General features: G+C 52.2%; 1 protein-coding gene and 1 long non-coding RNA gene across 3 annotated transcripts; one reads left to right on the plus strand and one right to left on the minus strand.

Moving 5' to 3' along the window:
* The first annotated feature begins 1,573 nt into the window (after positions 1 to 1,573).
* On the plus strand, positions 1,574 to 8,270 carry LOC112410138 (uncharacterized). Of its 2 annotated transcripts, XR_003005345.1 has the most exons (4): positions 1,574 to 1,988; positions 2,164 to 4,919; positions 7,277 to 7,817; positions 8,165 to 8,270. It is a non-coding gene; the product is annotated as an uncharacterized LOC112410138 (long non-coding RNA). The 2 variants fall into 2 exon arrangements; XR_003005344.1 differs by having other exon boundaries at positions 1,574 to 4,919.
* Positions 8,271 to 8,344: 74 nt separating this feature from the next.
* On the minus strand, positions 8,345 to 19,170 carry HEXIM2 (HEXIM P-TEFb complex subunit 2). The gene is given in 4 exon segments (XM_024760564.1): positions 8,345 to 9,344; positions 11,834 to 11,869; positions 11,871 to 11,945; positions 13,452 to 19,170. Coding segments are annotated over 4 exon segments (1,545 nt in total). The 5' UTR covers positions 14,097 to 19,170; the 3' UTR covers positions 8,345 to 8,555.
* Between the last annotated feature and the right edge of the window lie 165 nt (positions 19,171 to 19,335).

Here is a 19,335-nt window from a genome sequence, read left to right on the forward strand (position 1 = left end):
GAATCTTTAGTAAAAGAAGGGTAAGGAGAGACAATAGAGCTATCAGATATTAAAGCGTATTAAGTAGCGATAAGAATTTTTTTATGTGATTAGTTTATCAATAAATGAGATAGATTTAAAATTAGTGGAATAGAAAACTCACAAATGTATTTGTGAAGGTAGTTTTTGACAAGCATGGAATTTCAAATCGTGATGAAAAGACTTTTTCAATAGTGTTAAGATTTGGGGAATTCATGCGGAAGGTTAAAAAAAGGCGTCTAGCATCTGAAGCCCAGGGGAGGAGCGGGGAGAGGCAGCTGAGGAAGGGGAGCTGAGAAGGATCCTGGAAGTGGGATGAATCCAGGGAGGGGTGTTGCCTGTGGCTACAAACGCAGCTGATGTGGATTACAAGTGAGGACAGTTGGACGAGGGGCCCAGAGGAAAAGATCCTGTTTATCAAAGGCCCAAGAGGGAAATGGCTGAGGCTGGGACGGAGAAGCCAAGGAAGGGAGGTCTAGCCAGAGAGGACAGTGGGGCCTGAGGGCCCAACAGTAAGAGAGGATGCTGGCCAGTTGGGTAGACACAGGGCTTGGTTCCGGGCACGGCTGTGAGAAAGCCTGCAGCTTCCCTGTGTCCAAGTCCTCACACTATGGTAAAGGAGTCTGAATGGCTGACTGGGTGTGTGTGGGCCTAAGGAGAACCCCAAGGAGGGTGCTGGAAGGATCAGGAGCCAGGACAGACTATAGGCCCCCAAAGACCCCTTTCCCTTCCTTCTCCGTGGAACCTTGGGCTGTGGCCGTGGTAGGCTCTGGACACGCTCATCACATCTCCTCACAACTTAGTCTCCTTGGGAACTTCTTCTCAGAGCCACTGGAGTGGGGTAGGGATGGGGCAGGGGAGGGGGCCCATCCTGGTTGTCCTGAGGCAGGAGACAGCAGGTGCCCAGGGGGGCTGATCTGGGCATTTCCATCTTGGATGGGGTCCCGGGAGGATCTCTGGGGCAGGTGGTCTCTGGAATGTCCATGCCCACAGGCAGCCTGGACACAGTGGCCAACTGGGGAGCCAGCTGTTCAGTCTGTCTGCTGCCAGGCCAGGCCTGTGCAGTCCCCTCCCTCCCCTGGGTCCACAAAGTCCTTTTTGTTTACGGGGCAGGGGTGGACGTTCAGCCATGGAGAAATGGGTGAACTGAGCTCTGCTGAAAGCAGCAATAACATCTCCTTCTCTAGGGGAGAGGGGAGCCACACTTTCTCACTCCCACCTGCCTTAAAGGCTCAGGGTGCAGGCAGCCCCTCAGTCCCCACAGAAGCTGTCCTCCTAAGGAGGCCAGTGGAGGGCAAAGATAAGGTAAGGAGGGGTGAGGGGAGCTCCCAAGAACCACCTTGGAATGGAGCTATTCACTTCAGGGCTATGCAAGGCTCCGCAAAGTAGTAAAATGTATGGCTGCTTCCAGTTGAGAGCACTTCCCACACGGCTGGCGCTTTGCTAAGCCCTTAACTTCCTTCATCCCTTTGAAGACAGGAGAACACAGTGGTCAAGAGCTCCAATACAATCAGACAGCACCGGCTGCTACTCCAGTGAAGCAGGAGTTGTGGGACCTTGGGCAAGTTTCTCAACCTCTCTGAGCCGAAGTTTCCTCATCTCATGCCTCTGACCCCAAACCCCACGGTACTAATCACACAGTCTCCTGGGGCCACCTTCAGTGCCTGGACCCGGCGGCAAGGAGCCAAGAGTATTAAAGAGGAAGATTTTTTTTTTTTGTGGTACGCGGGCCTCTCACCGTTGTGGCCTCTCCCGCCGCAGAGCTACAGGCTCCGGATGCACAGGCTCAGCGGCCGTGGCCCACGGGCCCAGCCGCTCCGCAGCATGTGGGATCTTCCCGGACCAGGGCACGAACCCGCGTCCCCTGCATCGGCAGGCGGACTCTCAACCACTGCGCCACCAGGGAAGCCCAAAGAGGAAGATTTTTCAGGCCCGGCATCACAATCCCAGACAGAAGCTCCCAGCCAGGGGTAAGCCCTCGGAGGGCCCAGGATCCTGGCCTGAAGCCCCCCCAGCCCCTTGAACAGGGGAGAGGAGGCTCCTGAGTTAGAAGCAGAACTGGGATGGATCACAGGGCTCGGGACTCCTGGTCCAGCGCTCCCTTCACGGAAGGCCCTCAGGGAATCTGTGCTTTTCCGCATACAGGCCCCAGAAGACTAGTCTTTCCCTCTTGTCTCTACCACCGGAATACCCAGAATAAGTAAAACCATAGAGACAGACGCCGGTTGATGGCTGCCTGGGCAGAAATGGGTACGGCGCTTCCTTTTGGGTTGATAATGTTTGGAACTAGACGGAGGTGGCAGTTGTACACATTGTGAAGGTACTAAACGCCACTGAATTGTTCACTTTAAAATGGTTGATTTTATGTTACGTGAATTTCACCTCAATTGAAAATAAGGGTACCTGGGGAATTCCCTGGCCGTCCAGTGGTCAGGACTCTGCGCTTTCACGGCCAGGGGCGTGGGTTCGATCCCTGGTCAGGGGAACTAAGATCCCGCAAGCCGCTGGGGCACGGCAAAAAAATCAAGAAAGAAAAAAAAGAAAAAAGGGTACCTGTAGATAAGAGATTACAGGAAGATGAGTGGGCAAGTGCCAAAGGCGGAAGGGAAGGAGAGCCTGATGTGAGGGAGGAAGGAGGACGTCGTTGCAGAAACAGGGGAGTTGGAGGTGGGGGAAAGGCGTGAGGGGGGCCGTTTCCTAGGCTGCAGGGGAGGGTGGCCTGGAGGATGCAGCTGGTTGAGGAAGCAGAGTTTGATCCCGTGAACTTGGGAGCCCCTGCCCTTTAGAGGAAAGAGGGAGAACCAGGAGGGGGAGCGGGGCAGGCGCTTTTAGCCTCCGAGCTGTTTGCTTCCTCTCAGACTTTAGACTGGAAGCTCCCGGGGGTGGGGGCAGGGACCTCATCTTCTTAAATGCTTTTAATTTTCAGAGCAGAGCATCATCAAGGTAGGCAGTTCCTTTAGAAACCCTGGCACCAATGGAATGAAATCGAACACATTAAGCAGCAGGAAGATCACCCACCACCCTCCCACAGCGGGGAAGTGAGGACGGCACTGAGCTGCGTGTGGGTGCCATCTCCGGGCAGCAGGGGGGGCTGCCGAGACCTCCCAGGGCTGAGGGGCCACCTGTCACCCCCTTGCAGGCCCCAGAGCCCCCAGAGGACAGCACCCAGCGGGGGTCTGGGATGGTGGGGGAAGGGATTGGCTGAGCACCGTGGGCTCCTTTGTCAGACCCAGGAAGGAGCGAGGGGGCAGCTACAGGAAGTAAGGGGGGAGAGGTGCTCCCTCCGGAATCTCTCCAGCCACTTCCCTCCCCTCCGGCTCCCACAGCTCCTGCACATGCTCAGTGTGCCCTCGAATTGGGTTGGCTGGGGGAGGGCCTTGACTGGCATCCCCACTTAAAGGGCCAGTGCCATCGTTGCCCGCGCCCAACGGGGCGCAATGGGAACTGGCCACCCTCTTCACTCATACTGAACTACTTCACCTCAGACCCCCTTTCCCACGTCCTGGCAGCTCCTCCCGCCGCCTCAGCTGCTCTGTGCACCCCATCACCTCTCATTCCCTGACCCCACTGCAGGCAGGGACTGTCCACTGGACACAGGGGTGTCCACCTGGGGTGGGGAAGAAAGGAGGATCCCAGACCAGGGTACGAAATCCCTCCTGGGAACTACCTAGCTCTCTGGGCCTCCCTCCCCCGGCGCAGCTGACCGAGATGGTCCTGGAAAGCAAATGGCCATGAGGGAATGAGGCACTGAGCATCTGCTCTGGAAAGGCCTGGGGAGAAAAGGGGAGTGTGTCTAAGCCCGGCTTCCCCAGCAGATAGGGTGGTGAAGGCTGTAAACTGGAGCTTCCTCACTGAGGTGGGGTCCCAGGACCAGGCAGCTCGAGAGGGAAAAGCAAAAAGAACCCGCATCTGGCCACCGGGGCTGAGCTGGCCCTCCCCAGTGCCGAGCCCCGAGTCACGCCAGCTCTACCCTGGGTTCTGGGCACTGAGGTCAGGGACCCAGGTTGGGGGAAGGAGGTGACACTGACTCTTCACTGATCCCTCTCAGCCCCTCCCGACACTCTCCCATCCCACACCCTTCTCCTCCGGTTTTGTTTTTGTTTTTGTTTTGCTCCTCTGTTTTCTTGCCCAATCCTGGGCCCCACCAGCCTTGGGAAAATTAACCCACCTCAGTGTGACCCTGACCCAGAGCCCTTCAGCCGTTGTGTGTGTGTGTGTGTGTGTGTGTGTGTGTGTGTGTGTGTGTGTCTGTAGGGGTTGCAGCAGCTTTCCTCTTTCCAGGCTCCTCAGCTCCTTGACCAAGAAAGGCCAAGCTCCTCACCTTTCCCCTCCCCCGTGTGCAGCTCCTGCCTGCTCAGGGATACACCTCCAGCACCCTCTCCCTAGACACTGCACCCACACCCCTCCCCCACACTCCAGCAGCCCTCTGGAATCTTCTCTCCCCTCCTAGTTACTTTTACACACACACACACACACACACACACACACACACACACACACACACGCCTCCGGTAAACAACCTTGTCCTGGCCCTGGCCCTCCCCTCTCCCTCCAGCTCCACGCTGAGGAATGCAGCAGCTGGGAGGCTGCCTGCACCCTGCCCAGGGGCCTTCAGGTCCCTGGCTAGCACCCCACAGGGGAAGGCCGGCCTAAGGCCAGCTTTCCTGGAATCCAAACGCCGCTTCCTCTCTGAGCCTTAGGTTTTCCACCTGCAAAGTGGGGACAATCATTCCTCTAGCCCTTCCTGACAGAGGTGTGTGGGATCAAAGGGGAGGGGGCTAGGACTCCCAGCCAGGGTTGGGTGGGGGGTGACCCCAAAGATGGGAGATTTTGCTCTCTTAAAACCCATCCTTTCCTAGGATCCGTTCTGGCCTTACTTCGCTGTAGAAGACGCTGGAGAGGTCTGGGACCTGTAGATAAGAGATTACAGGAAGATGAGTGGGCAAGTGCCAAAGGCGGAAGGGAAGGAGAGCCTGATGTGAGGGAGGAAGGAGGACGTCGTTGCAGAAACAGGGGAGTTGGAGGTGGGGGAAAGGCGTGAGGGGGGCCGTTTCCTAGGCTGCAGGGGAGGGTGGCCTGGAGGATGCAGCTGGTTGAGGAAGCAGAGTTTGATCCCGTGAACTTGGGAGCCCCTGCCCTTTAGAGGAAAGAGGGAGAACCAGGAGGGGGAGCGGGGCAGGCGCTTTTAGCCTCCGAGCTGTTTGCTTCCTCTCAGACTTTAGACTGGAAGCTCCCGGGGGTGGGGGCAGGGACCTCATCTTCTTAAATGCTTTTAATTTTCAGAGCAGAGCATCATCAAGGTAGGCAGTTCCTTTAGAAACCCTGGCACCAATGGAATGAAATCGAACACATTAAGCAGCAGGAAGATCACCCACCACCCTCCCACAGCGGGGAAGTGAGGACGGCACTGAGCTGCGTGTGGGTGCCATCTCCGGGCAGCAGGGGGGGCTGCCGAGACCTCCCAGGGCTGAGGGGCCACCTGTCACCCCCTTGCAGGCCCCAGAGCCCCCAGAGGACAGCACCCAGCGGGGGTCTGGGATGGTGGGGGAAGGGATTGGCTGAGCACCGTGGGCTCCTTTGTCAGACCCAGGAAGGAGCGAGGGGGCAGCTACAGGAAGTAAGGGGGGAGAGGTGCTCCCTCCGGAATCTCTCCAGCCACTTCCCTCCCCTCCGGCTCCCACAGCTCCTGCACATGCTCAGTGTGCCCTCGAATTGGGTTGGCTGGGGGAGGGCCTTGACTGGCATCCCCACTTAAAGGGCCAGTGCCATCGTTGCCCGCGCCCAACGGGGCGCAATGGGAACTGGCCACCCTCTTCACTCATACTGAACTACTTCACCTCAGACCCCCTTTCCCACGTCCTGGCAGCTCCTCCCGCCGCCTCAGCTGCTCTGTGCACCCCATCACCTCTCATTCCCTGACCCCACTGCAGGCAGGGACTGTCCACTGGACACAGGGGTGTCCACCTGGGGTGGGGAAGAAAGGAGGATCCCAGACCAGGGTACGAAATCCCTCCTGGGAACTACCTAGCTCTCTGGGCCTCCCTCCCCCGGCGCAGCTGACCGAGATGGTCCTGGAAAGCAAATGGCCATGAGGGAATGAGGCACTGAGCATCTGCTCTGGAAAGGCCTGGGGAGAAAAGGGGAGTGTGTCTAAGCCCGGCTTCCCCAGCAGATAGGGTGGTGAAGGCTGTAAACTGGAGCTTCCTCACTGAGGTGGGGTCCCAGGACCAGGCAGCTCGAGAGGGAAAAGCAAAAAGAACCCGCATCTGGCCACCGGGGCTGAGCTGGCCCTCCCCAGTGCCGAGCCCCGAGTCACGCCAGCTCTACCCTGGGTTCTGGGCACTGAGGTCAGGGACCCAGGTTGGGGGAAGGAGGTGACACTGACTCTTCACTGATCCCTCTCAGCCCCTCCCGACACTCTCCCATCCCACACCCTTCTCCTCCGGTTTTGTTTTTGTTTTTGTTTTGCTCCTCTGTTTTCTTGCCCAATCCTGGGCCCCACCAGCCTTGGGAAAATTAACCCACCTCAGTGTGACCCTGACCCAGAGCCCTTCAGCCGTTGTGTGTGTGTGTGTGTGTGTGTGTGTGTGTGTGTGTGTGTGTGTCTGTAGGGGTTGCAGCAGCTTTCCTCTTTCCAGGCTCCTCAGCTCCTTGACCAAGAAAGGCCAAGCTCCTCACCTTTCCCCTCCCCCGTGTGCAGCTCCTGCCTGCTCAGGGATACACCTCCAGCACCCTCTCCCTAGACACTGCACCCACACCCCTCCCCCACACTCCAGCAGCCCTCTGGAATCTTCTCTCCCCTCCTAGTTACTTTTACACACACACACACACACACACACACACACACACACACACACACACGCCTCCGGTAAACAACCTTGTCCTGGCCCTGGCCCTCCCCTCTCCCTCCAGCTCCACGCTGAGGAATGCAGCAGCTGGGAGGCTGCCTGCACCCTGCCCAGGGGCCTTCAGGTCCCTGGCTAGCACCCCACAGGGGAAGGCCGGCCTAAGGCCAGCTTTCCTGGAATCCAAACGCCGCTTCCTCTCTGAGCCTTAGGTTTTCCACCTGCAAAGTGGGGACAATCATTCCTCTAGCCCTTCCTGACAGAGGTGTGTGGGATCAAAGGGGAGGGGGCTAGGACTCCCAGCCAGGGTTGGGTGGGGGGTGACCCCAAAGATGGGAGATTTTGCTCTCTTAAAACCCATCCTTTCCTAGGATCCGTTCTGGCCTTACTTCGCTGTAGAAGACGCTGGAGAGGTCTGGGTGTGACAGGGCAGAAAGTTGTCCTGGCAACACACAGGATTTTTCAACATTTCCATCCCAGCAGCTCCCAGGCCTGAGCCCTTCTCTCGCCCAATGTGGCCTGTCAAGATGAGCTCTCCTGGAACGGAGGTTAGGCTGGGCCCGCCAGGCCTCTGCCCCTCCCTGTGCTCGGTGGCAGAGCCAATACAGGCTCACTGGTGAGTTGACTAACTTCCCCTCCACCACCGCAGCCTGACACTCTGCAGCACAAGAACAAGAGACAAGGTGTCTGGGGAGAGGTGGGTCTGCGTGTGAGGGGCGTGTGAGCTCGCTTCAGAGCCCAAGACTGCTGGTGGGTTGGTGGCATATCCGGGCTGACTCAGCTCTCTATCAGACAGACACCTCAGAGGGAATTAACCACACAGGTGATTAGGCTAAAAGCAGCAGGATGGCACCTCGAAAGCCAAGCCTCCGGCTCTGCTAAGGATCGATCCCCTGTCCAACCAGCCTTGGGCTTATTTTCCATCAGGAGAAAAGTCCCCTTGAGCGCTTACTTGTAAGTGCTCTTCTAGGAGGTCAGGGGGCAAACCTAACCTCCTGCCCAACCCCCAGCTGGGTGATGGGGGGCGGGGGAGGGGGGAGGCTGTCAAGCACAGAGAGACACAAGGCACCCAGACCTTGTCCAGCCCAGCCCTCTACACTGTGGGGAGGACAGGGAAAATACAGGGAGCCTGGGAACAAACCCTGAAGAAACCCCTGGACTTGGGCCTAGCCCTCTCCCCTCCCGGGGAAGTTCCCAGGTCCTCACAGCAAGCTTGCATCTTAAGTCAGGCTCTGGCTGAACCTGGTGACTCCTGACTGAGACCCCTCCTGCCTCTGCCTTCCCCTGTCTAAAACCTTCAGCGCAGTCTGATGGCCCCCAGATACATGGAGCAGATTTCAGGCATTCTGGAGACGCTGAGAAGCCCCCGATGCAGGGGTCTGCTGTCCTCCCAGGCTGGGGGCAGCCCCAGGCCTCTCTGCGATGGAAGTGCTTTGATTCTCAGAGCAGCCCTAGTGAAATCAATGCTAGCCACTCCCATGTGATCTCACCAAAATCATTTAATTCCTTTGTGAAAAATAAGATGACATCAAAGAACAAACTGTGGAAATGACAAGATGGAAGCCGGAACCTAAATTAGCTGTTCTCAGGGGGCGCAGAGGTGCTGAGACCTGCCTCCTTGAGACTCGGCTGGCCTGAGTGTGTACAAAATGGGACCTTCTCCTTGGGTCAGCCTGGATGAGGGGGGCACCCCTAGGTGCCCCACTCCCCACCACGGCGGCCACCTTCTCGGTTCCACATCTCATTCTCCTGCCGAAGCCGCTGGTTCTCCGTCCGGAGCCTCTCTACCTCGGCGGCCAGCTCCTCCACCTGGCGACAGGGCCGCTGGCTGGTGCACCCCTGCAGCTGCCGCAGCCTCCGCGTCTCCTCCTCGGCCTGTGACAGACGCCTCTCCAGATCCAGGTAGTCGCGTACCAGCTCCTGCTTGCTGCGGCCTTGCAGGCTCTCAGTGTGATAGCGCTCATAGGCCTCGGAGAAATCCCTCTGCTGGAACTCCCCATGAGCTCGGCCCCTCGAGTCGCTGTCCCCGGCCTCACTCTCCCCACTGGAGCCTGGGTGGGAGGCCCCTTGGGGCACATCCAGGTTGGGCTCCTCGGGGTCTCTGTCGTTCATCAGGAACTGGGTGGTATTGTAGGGTGCCACGGGCTGGCCTTTGGCGAACATCTCCTCTCGGACCCGGGAGGCCCGCTGGCTCTGCCTCTCATCCCGCTGTTGCTTCTCGGCCCAGCTCAGCTCCAGGTAGGGCCGCCAGTGCCGCTTGCGCTTTGAAGGCCGCCGGCGGTGCTTCTTCCGTGCCAGTACGGCCTCCACTGAGCAGCGCCCTGGGCTCTGGGCCCGGGGACCCCTACCGTTCCAGCCTAGGCCACTGCCGGGAGGATCTTCCTCCTCTGAGTGGCTCTCCATCCGGGGTGTCAGGGGCAGGGAACCTCCAGGGTCATGAGGCTCGGGGGATGTTTTGGGGCTCCCAGGAACACGAGAGGTCTAAAGAGAGAGGAAAAAGGAGGACAGATCTCAGATGGCCCGTCCCATGGTACGATCCTCTGTTCATCCAGCCTGAAGCCAACCTGCCCACACCCAGCTCACTTGGTCCCTCTCTAGCCTCGCACCTTCTACAACCATTTGTCTGTTTCTGGGCTTACCTGTCTGCTGTCTGTCCCTCAACCCTCCCCAAGCAAACTCATGGTGAGAGCCAGAATCTTGCCTGTGTATTTCACTCTGTAATTTCAATGCCTGGAACAGCACCTGGCACAGAGCAGACATTCAATAAATACTCTTTGAAATGGGATGGGAAGTGGCTCCTGATGTATTATTGGTTGATCAGAAGCCCAAACGGCACTTGCTCTTCCCTCTTCCTAGAAAGCTTATCTTTCAGACAGAGCTGGTTTCCTTGCAAGTGACCTGTACAGTCCCCCAGAGCCCCCCATTCAGAAAAGCCCCATGCCTTGCTTAATGCTCTGCTGTCATTGTCTTGAACTTCTTAGTAATTTTTGAATTAAGAGCCCTTTGCACTGACCCCACAAATCATGTTGCCAATCCTGCTTCCAGCTACTTGCATAACTGATTCTTTTTCATCCTTCAGGGTTAAGTTCCAATGTCAGCTCTTCAGAGAGGCCCTCCCTGACCACCCTATCTAAGTAGCCCCCATTCCCCTTCCCGGTGACTCCCTGTCATGTGACAGTTAATGTCCCACTAAGCATTTAGCACATTACCATATACCACTTGTCTTTCTCCTAGAAGAACGTGTCCTGTCTGTTCAGCTCACCACTGTGTCGCTAAGCATGGCCCAAGGTGACTGTTCGATAAATATATGTTAAATGACATAAGCCCAGAAGTGGGGGGGGGGGATCCGAAAGATATTGGAACATGACACGCTCGCTTCTGTCATTCTAGGGTGAATGTAGTGTATTTATTCCAGGCACAAGTTGGTATCACTCTTCTACATGAGGGGCAGGAAAGCACTAGGGAGAGGAAGGGCCAATCTCCAGTCTGTAGCCCAGAGAATTCTACACCTTATCTAAGGGGCGGAAAGGATTCTGTCAAGCGTGCGTGTGTTCGGGGCATCTGTTTATCTCTGCCGTGGTGAGGGTGGAAGTACTGAGTCTGGGGGAGGAGAATGAATTGCTGGAAGTTTGTGGTTTGGGGAATTCTAGTAATAACCACCACCGCTGGCACAGTGTTTTGTAATGTTCAACACAGTTCAGAGACATCTGAGCAGAGGCCTACTCGAGTGTGGAGAGTGTACTGGGGGGTGCATGCAGCCCTGTTTAAGGGTCTACTCGAGTGTGGGGAGTGTACTGGGGGGTGCATGCAGCCCTGTTTAAGAGTCTACTCGAGTGTGGGGAGTGTACTGGGGGGTGCATGCAGCCCTGTTTAAGAGCTGGAGGTGTGTTAACGTGCGTTTTGGAGACCCCAAAGTTCTCTTCATAATTTGGTATGGGGTACGTTGGAGTGTGTGTACGTTGTGTGTTGTTTGTTGTGTTGTATTGTTACTTTACCTGCAGGGAGAATGTCATAAAGTAACAATACAATCAAGAGTGACAGGCCTTGTCACCACCAGTGTCTTGGGCCAACTGAGAAGACCTTCTGCCCCACCCAGGAAGAGGCAAGGCCACTGGAAGTCCGAGGCAAGGGGGCTTGCTTCGGTGCACACAATCATTCACCCGTTCCCAGCCCCCCACCCAAGCCAGCCCTGCCCCTCAGCCCCACATGCTGTCTCCCTCCTGAAGGCTTGTCCCCTTTCCACCATTACCACTATTGCAGATATGCTGTGTGTTCCCGTGTGAGTCATTTGCCCTCTCTGAACCTTCAGGCCCTGACATGCCATGAACTCCAAATTAAATAAATTTGGAAAATTTACTGGAAGTATCTAGGTAGGGTGGATCAGAGGACTAGAATTCCCTTCTTACCTATAGGGAGCTGTGGACTAGGGGAGAAGAATGGGCAAGGTGGGGGCCGGTGACAGAGAGCATAGGGTGGGAGGGTTTGGGCTCCTGTTGCCAGATCAGAAGGTGATGTTCTCTGAGGGCCTGATACAATCTGTCTCTCCCCTCTCTCCTGGGTGATTTCCTACCCCCTAACCTCCATCCTAAATTATGAACCGATGGCTCAAACTCTTCTCCCTGTTTCAGACTTGGTTCACAGCCTAGACAAAATGCAAGGCAGTGTTTAAGACGCTAAGTTTAAACCCTGGGTCTTCTGCTTGCTGGCTGCATGATTCTAGAAAAGGCATGTCAGCTCTCAGAACATCAGCTTCTTTGAAATGGAAATAGTAATTTCTACCCTGAATGGCTACTAGGATTTCATGAGATACCGCAGAATTAACATCTGCCATATTGCTCAGCGCATAGTGGGGACTCATTTAAAAATACTGGTTTTCCAAATCCACTAACACATCTGAGACAAGAAGCCAGGATCCCAGTTGGCAGGACCCATGCTCAGGGCACTCAGGTGGTTGGGAGAATGGGGCTTACCTTGGCCTCCTCCAGGGCTGCTGGTGACTCTGTGTTAACAGCTGGTCTGGTTTGGAGTAGCCACCTTCTTCTGTTCCAAATCTTTCAGCAGATGCCTTTTAACTAGTGACACCTGCTTTAAATAATAGAAATCTAAGTCCCGAGGAAGAATTTTCAGGAAGACTCTGGCTACCCAGCAAATTTTTACCAAGTCAGCGGCAGCCATTTTGTAGCACCAGACCTGCACACCCTCATTTTCAAATGAAGGGCCGCCTCCAGCCTGGTTTTCACACCTCCAGCCAGCAAGGGGTCAAATGGAGATTAAGGGACCATCTCCCCAGTCCTGTTCCTCAGGCCCCAGGCCAGGGCTTAAATCCTATACTCTTCTCCTGAAACTCACTGAGGCAGGCTGGCAGTTAGGAAGCTAGGCCTAAGCTTTGTTCCCCCAGCAACCAAAGAGGGGAAAAGACTGCCTGGGGAGGCGAAGACACAGCAATGACCTGGACAGGCTGGGAGTGGAGTGGGTCGGTGGCTCCGACAAGCCCGAGGAGGAGTCCTTTCCCCACTGCCTCCAGCGGCCCCAACCTTGACTGCAGGCCCCCACCTCCTCCCCAGGCTGGGCTCCAGAAGTCATCACCTCAAAACACACGACTGGGCCCAGCCTGGGGCTGAGGCCTTTTCACCTACAGGGCCTGGCCTGCCTCCCTCCTTCTTCTCAGGATGGGAAACGGAGGAAAGGGTAAGAAGTCTTCGCACTACAGGCAGCTGGGAGGGAAACCCAACAGGGATAAGGAAGGATTCCTTGGAAGAGGGGAAATGATCCGGGAAGGAGATTTTGCAAAGGCGGAACTGACCTATTTGCTGTCAGGGGCTATGCACAGGACTACATCTGTGTGTCTTTCTGTGCGACCGCCTGTCTGCAATTCCCAACGGCTCAGCCCTACCTCTTGCTGCAGTTGCTGCAGCTCTGGTCAAGCCGCTCAGGCACTGAGGTTGGGGGGAGGCCCCCCACCCCGTCCTGGCAGCGCGGTGCCTGCTGGGGATTGTAGTTCTTCTAGCTAGGGAAGGCGGATCAAGATCCTGTAATTTCAACAGACACACAGAAAACTCTAAAACCCATCTACCCTTGCGCGAGTGGCGTCCCGCGCTCACCGATGCCTCCTTTGATTGGTCCACTCGCCTGCCAATATTCCCTTTTTCTTCAACGATTAGCTGTGCGGAAGCATAATCCAACCGCCTATCCGAGCTCAATTAAAGAGTTCATTGATGGCGTTAATCTTTACTGGGCAGAAAACAGATCCGGCTGAGAGGGGAGGGGCTTGGACGCGGAGGGATCCTCGGCCCTAGAGGAAGGCGACGAGAAGGATCGGTGGCCGCCGCCGCCATTTTGGGCTGGGAGGAGGCAGCGGAGGGACTCGCTGCGCAGTGAGAGCACCCCGTGGGGGGTGGTCCGGGCGCGGGGAGAGGCCGGGCCGAGTGGGCTGCCTGAAGTGGCGGCGCCGGGAGACGGCGGGGGGTGGGACCGGGGACCGCGCGGGGGGTGAAGGTTGGAGTCTCTCTGGCCGGGCCCGGTCCTCAAACCATCCCGGCAGCCCCGCAGCCTCGCCTCTCACAGAGGGCGGGGTTCTTGGGTAATTACCGCGTATTTCCCGAGACCCCAGCTGAGTTGAGACCGGGTGAAATGACTCTCCTTTGCTCTTTCCACGGGGGCGCAGATCCCGATGCCGAGCTCCGCTAAGTTCTTTCCCCACCCCCATGCGGCCTGGGTATAGCGGCGAGGCCCGGCATAGCGGGAACCCCCACTTCGATGGGCGCCGCGGGGGCGGGTGGAGGTCGCAGCTCCGACTGCGCGTCCCTCTGGCGTGGCAGTCGGCTGGAGGCTCCGAGGGCAGAGAGCCAGGTGCACCCACCATCTCCCCCCGTACACCAAGGCCATCCCGCGGCCAGGGCTGTGATCAGGAACAGCCTTCTTCCTACTGTAGCAACCACTAATTCTCCCCAGGGACCAGCTAGATCGGGGCACGTGGAAATCTCTGAGCGCTCTTGCCCTCGAGATCTCTCCTGTCCAGCCCCGATTCTCTGAACGACCTGACCTCGCACGTCGCCAGCCGCTTTGGGAAACTCCAAAAGTGTGCTGTTCCACTTCTCTTGAAAGTTTACACCAAAGGGGTTTGCGCTTTTGCCCTTTGCAGAGTTGGGACACAAAACAACTTGGAGTCGCCACGGTTCTGGGAATAAACATGGAGTGGCCCATTTCGGATGCTTCAGGAACATCTGTTTGCATTTTGAAATCTGAGCCATAACTTTTACCAAAACTTTTGGAGATGGCCGCCCTCCTAAAGGAAAAAACGAACTAATTCCAACGTAGTCTTTATAAGGCTACAAATTCTTTCCAGTTTAAAGAACTTTTCTCCACAGACGAAGCAAAATGGGGGAGTATTTTGCCACTGGTGCATTGTTACTAGGGAATCTCTATTTTGAAATTCCAAGTAATTGAAAGTCACTTCTGTGGATCCCAGCTGGCCCCCAAAATAGAAATTGCAATTTTGAGCTACTTCATATTTGTGGCGTTTGGGGGAGCAGGGGAAACCTACTTTGAGAAAATAAACACTCAACCTTATAGCTGTAGCAGCTTCTTAAGGATTGAAGTTTGATGTGAAATTCTTTTCTTGAATTGCAGATGAAACCATTTTGTTTCTTACTGCTTGAAGTCTAAATTCAGAGAGATTCATAGGTCAGGGGTAGCTTAATGTTGTTGCTGAAAGGTCAGTTGAAATTATGACTAGGTAGACTCGGAATTAGGAGAGTGACTGGGCAGTGAGCTTTATCTTAGAGGGTACCTTGTGATCCGTTTCATTGCTGATTACAGATGGTCAAATCGTTCCGAAGCATTTGGCCTTAATAGCAAAGTTTCTTCAGAACTGAAGCCCTGTTCCTCCTATTAATAAAGTGATTTTTTTTTTTTTTAAGTTGTAAGAGTGACAGTTCCATAGCTTTAACTATTTTCTCCCTTTGCCCCCCAGATGTTCTCAGAGAAAGTCTTAGAACCGGATTGCAAAAATACGATCACCTTTGACTCAGGTTAATCTAAAATTTGAACCACTTATCCTAAATAAAGCTTCAGGACACTTGATTCATGCTGTGGGTTGACTTGGCTTATGTCATGTTCACTTCACACTGTTGTTCAGATCAAGAGAATATGCCAGTTAGGAAAAGCTGACACTAACTTGGTAGGAGTTAAATAGTTATAGCTGAAAGGGGCTTTAAAGATTATCTTTGTGGTTCCTCTGTCAAGAATTTAATGGCGGAGGATCTCAGACTGTGATTCATCCTCCATTGTGAAGTAATCTATAGTTAAAGCTATAACTTTGGAAGCTACTAAGTGGAGAATACTGTACCAGGTGCAGAAATTTGGTACTCGTTTTTAAAGATGAAAGCTTATCATATTTAAGGTTGACCCATAAGCTTTTCCTTTCCTTGATAAGAAAAGTTGGGAGTAAAATCAGTTTATTTAATGGTCCCTTGGTTATCTACTGAGCAAAACACAGCACTGGAAGTTAGGAACTCCCAAGTTCTATTTCTGTGTGTGCTACCACAGATTTGGTTGGCTTGGCTAGACGCCAAATCCTGAAGATGAGGCCAAACTGGCCATTTTGTTGCCGAGTCTATTGTTGTCTAACTTTCGACTAGACCTTCAACTTCCTCCTCAGCTCTCCTCTTTCAGATGAGTTGCTCTGTGGTTTATGACAAATTCTACAAACCCTATATGCCTCAGTTTCCTAATTTGAAAATGGTATCAATGCAGCCTCCCTCATAAATACCTTGAGTAACTACTTTTCAGTGGCCATGTAAACATTTACTTGCTCTAACTTTGTTACTTGGAAACTTCAGGACTTCTGCTTCAAAGGTTATTTAGGGCATTTGGGAGGCCTACCTTACCAAAGTGTGGCCTTGGTTGCCATGGGCCATCCAAATAGGTTGAACAAGGGTCAGTCTCTGGGTACCAAGCAGTTGTTACCGCAAATCCTGGATGTTTTACGTTTGCCTGATGGCCACCTCCTGGGAGTAGTGGCTATGTGTGAACAGCATTCATTGACAGAGGTAGGAGTAGTTCTTTGCAGCAGTCCTCCTCTTCAGGATGAAGATACTTGCTTCTGAACTATTTGATTTCCAGTTAGTTTACTTTGTTTAGCCCTCACCATCCTCTTCTCTGTCTTTTCTCTTTTTAAATTCAAATGTTTGCTCTTTTAAATGTACTTTTAGTAAGACCCAGAGAGGAGGGTAGAACTAACCTCCTAGACATTCCCTTCCATCCTCTGGTTGGTCTTCTGCCTTTGACTGAAAGTTGTCCTGGAGTTATCCAGGTATGCAGAATTGCGTGCTTAAAGCCAACATCAGAACTTCAAATCTTCTCCTCCGACGCTCTGGAGTCTAGGACAAATTCTACTCAGTAGTTTACGAGAGCAGTGATGCTGTCATTTTCTCAAATTCTTGTGCATGGAACACTCTACAATTCCTACATTTTCCTTCAGGAATATCCTTTTTGATCACCGTAGATCCAGGGCTTTTTAACACTTCACACACAGTGGATGTATCAAATAGAATGTGCCTTCAGATGAGGGTTTACAATACTCTTCTGAATTTTTGCTCTTTTTGGAAAATTTTAAGCCAGATGTAACTGCTCTTGGTGCTGTATTGAGGGAAAGAATCACACTAGCTGTTTCGGGAGGCTTACCAACAGTTCCTGGTACCAGCTCAACCATTTGAAAGAATTTTGTTGGTGTGCAGAAGTTTGTTAGTAAACTACTAGGATTATTCCTGCTATTACCCATGTTACATCATTGGTCATAATTGAACTGCCTCTAAGTAAAGCCCAAGAAAAACTTCATTCAGGAGGATTTGTGAGAGCTGTGTTATTGATCTGTCTGAAACCAGCCTTTGTTTTTTCAACAAGAAATGAAATGAGGTTGTATGCTTTCCAGCATTCAAGGACAGCTGGCAGAAATTGACCAAATAGTGAATCTTTGCCACCTAGACCATATATTTTGTCTTACTTACAGAGTATGACTGTTACCCTTTGGTAAGCAGATCCCACTCTTCAGGGCCTGAATTTGACATTTTCTTTTAAAAATTAGTTTTTATTTCTAGCAACAACCATTTACACTTTACACGAGAAAGGATAGTGGAATTTTATTCCAATAATCTTGCTTGAGAAATGTGAAAAGTCATTTAAAAGAACTCACAAACTCAGGTGTACTTAGGTACAAGTACAGTGCTGTTTAACTCTAGCCAGCTTTTCTGTCACACTATTGTGAATACTTGTTTCCTTTCTGGTGGTGTAAGTGGACAGGGGGACACCTGTAGTACATTACCTAATATTTGACTAAACATTGGTTTTCTGAAGGTAGACTATTTAGTTGTGGATTTTGTTTATTTCCGTAGATTCCCTCTTTGATTTCTCTCACTTTTGAAGTCACTGGGTTAAAGTATATTTATTTATATTTCCCCAAGCAAAGGATTTTTATTTTACTCTGAACAAAGTGAAAATTAAAATACTGATCAAATGGGCAACTGCTCTGGTCTTAAAAAGAACCAATAATAATACCAATGGTACCTTACTTTTGGATAGCCTATTTTCATGCTGTCTCCTTTAATCCTTAACAGCAGTTATGTGAAGTAGGCACGGCCCCATTTTGCTGATGAAGAATTAGGCTCAGAGAGTTTAATAAGAGATGTGTCCAGGGTTGTACTGCTAGTATTTGTCAAAGGTAAAACTAGGAGCCTGGTTTTTGACTACTAGTCTGGTCTAATTTTATAATGTTTCCTCTCTTTAGATACCTAGTCCATTTTTCAGAACTAAACCAATCTGGAGCTCCTTGGCTTGTTCCCCTGCAAACTGAAATCTAAAGGGCTCTGTCTCTTGAGGGTCACTTTAGGTTATAGGCTGGCCCAAGAAAAGTTTTCCTTACTCAGAGGAGGATTGAGCAGTCCAGCCAGCTGTCTTCAAAATTTGGGAAGTGCTTTGCCCTGGCTGGATATCCAGGCCCCAGTATAAGAAAGAGAACTGAAATTGGTAATGTGTAAGCATGATCTTTGGAGCAGCTCATTTACAATGTTTAGCAGAAAAAGCCTTTGGTGAAAGGCTAGAATGGACTTGAGGATCATTTGTCATGATCCTGTTAGTATAGGTAGTTCAGAGTCTTTTTCTCTCTGTCCTTAGAGCAATATGTTAGGTGTTTCAGTGTAGAGAGTGGTGATAGAAAACTGAAATTTTGCACAAATCTCATCATTCTAAGAACATAAATGCAGTAAAATGTCGGTGCCTTTGAAAGCAAAATTCAGACAGAAAGTTGCATATCTCAAGGTAAATCAAAGTAATTTATGACAGTTACTTAAAGCTAAATATATATATTTTTAAGACTGGATTGAATGTCTCCTAAAACTTACACTTTTTTCCTGATGATAAATGCACTAAGAGTCTTTCGAAGACTAATAGTCGGGGAAACAAGATGGTTATATTTAAATCCATCTCGTTAAGTAAGAAGAGTTTCTGAAACCAGAGGTCATCACTGCTGCATCCTATACAGTTCAGTCAAAATGAGGCTTGTGCTGTGCACTGTAAAGGCAGAGGGCAGCGTGGCTGCTTCTGGGGCTGCTGCACGATGTCATGGCAGAAGGAAAACTAAAAGCACAAAAACTATTTCAAAATAGACTTTTAATGTAACTTTTAGGCCAAAGGAAAAGCTGATCACACGTCGTCTCCAGTGGACCATCTGCCAGAATAGGGCCAGCTCAGTCCAGCTTTGAAGGCCCTGAGTCAGGCTTAACTGCCATAATTTCCCTTGATTCATGGATTTGTGTTGCTTCTCATGCATCATAAGGTGCATTTCACTCTTGACATACCCACCACCTCCACTACTTCATTTAGCTGCAAAAGCAAGCTTCCCAGTGGGAGGTTTTTTCCCAGGGGTTCTTAACCTTCAGGGAGTTTGATGATAACTTCACGTTCTCTCGAACCCTCTCCCCAGAAAAATGTACACATAATACAAGTCTACATAAAACTGCATGGGGTTCATGGAGCCCAAGGCCCCCTATGGTTTCTAAGGCCCCATGTGAAGGAACCCCTGTGCTAGTGATTTGAACAATGCAGTTGCTCTAGGGAAACACTGACACAGGGCAGGTAAAGATGGGCTGGGTTAATCATGGTGACAGGAGGGAACAATCTTACAATTTCTTACTATTTTGATTTGGGGGCAGAAATTCTCAGGGCCTCCCTGCATTTTCAAGAGCAGAACTACTCAAGGACTAAGCAGCTATCAGTTGTTTAGGAGATTGAGAATAGCGGCTGTATAGGGAAGGTGCATGGTTCCCACTTGGCCCCTAAGGACTTAATTTAGCTCCTTAACCAGAAGCTTTACATTTGGTTTGCAGTGAGGGGGCATTTCTAATTTTAGTTTGACTCTTATGGAAAGGTGGACAGCTTCTATTCCTTTTTTTTTTTTGTATAGGGAGCACCTAAGTAT

The sequence above is a fragment of the Neophocaena asiaeorientalis genome, unplaced genomic scaffold, assembly GCF_003031525.2.
Source record: "Neophocaena asiaeorientalis asiaeorientalis breed wild unplaced genomic scaffold, Neophocaena_asiaeorientalis_V1.1 scaffold30, whole genome shotgun sequence".
Lineage (NCBI taxonomy): Eukaryota > Metazoa > Chordata > Mammalia > Artiodactyla > Phocoenidae > Neophocaena > Neophocaena asiaeorientalis.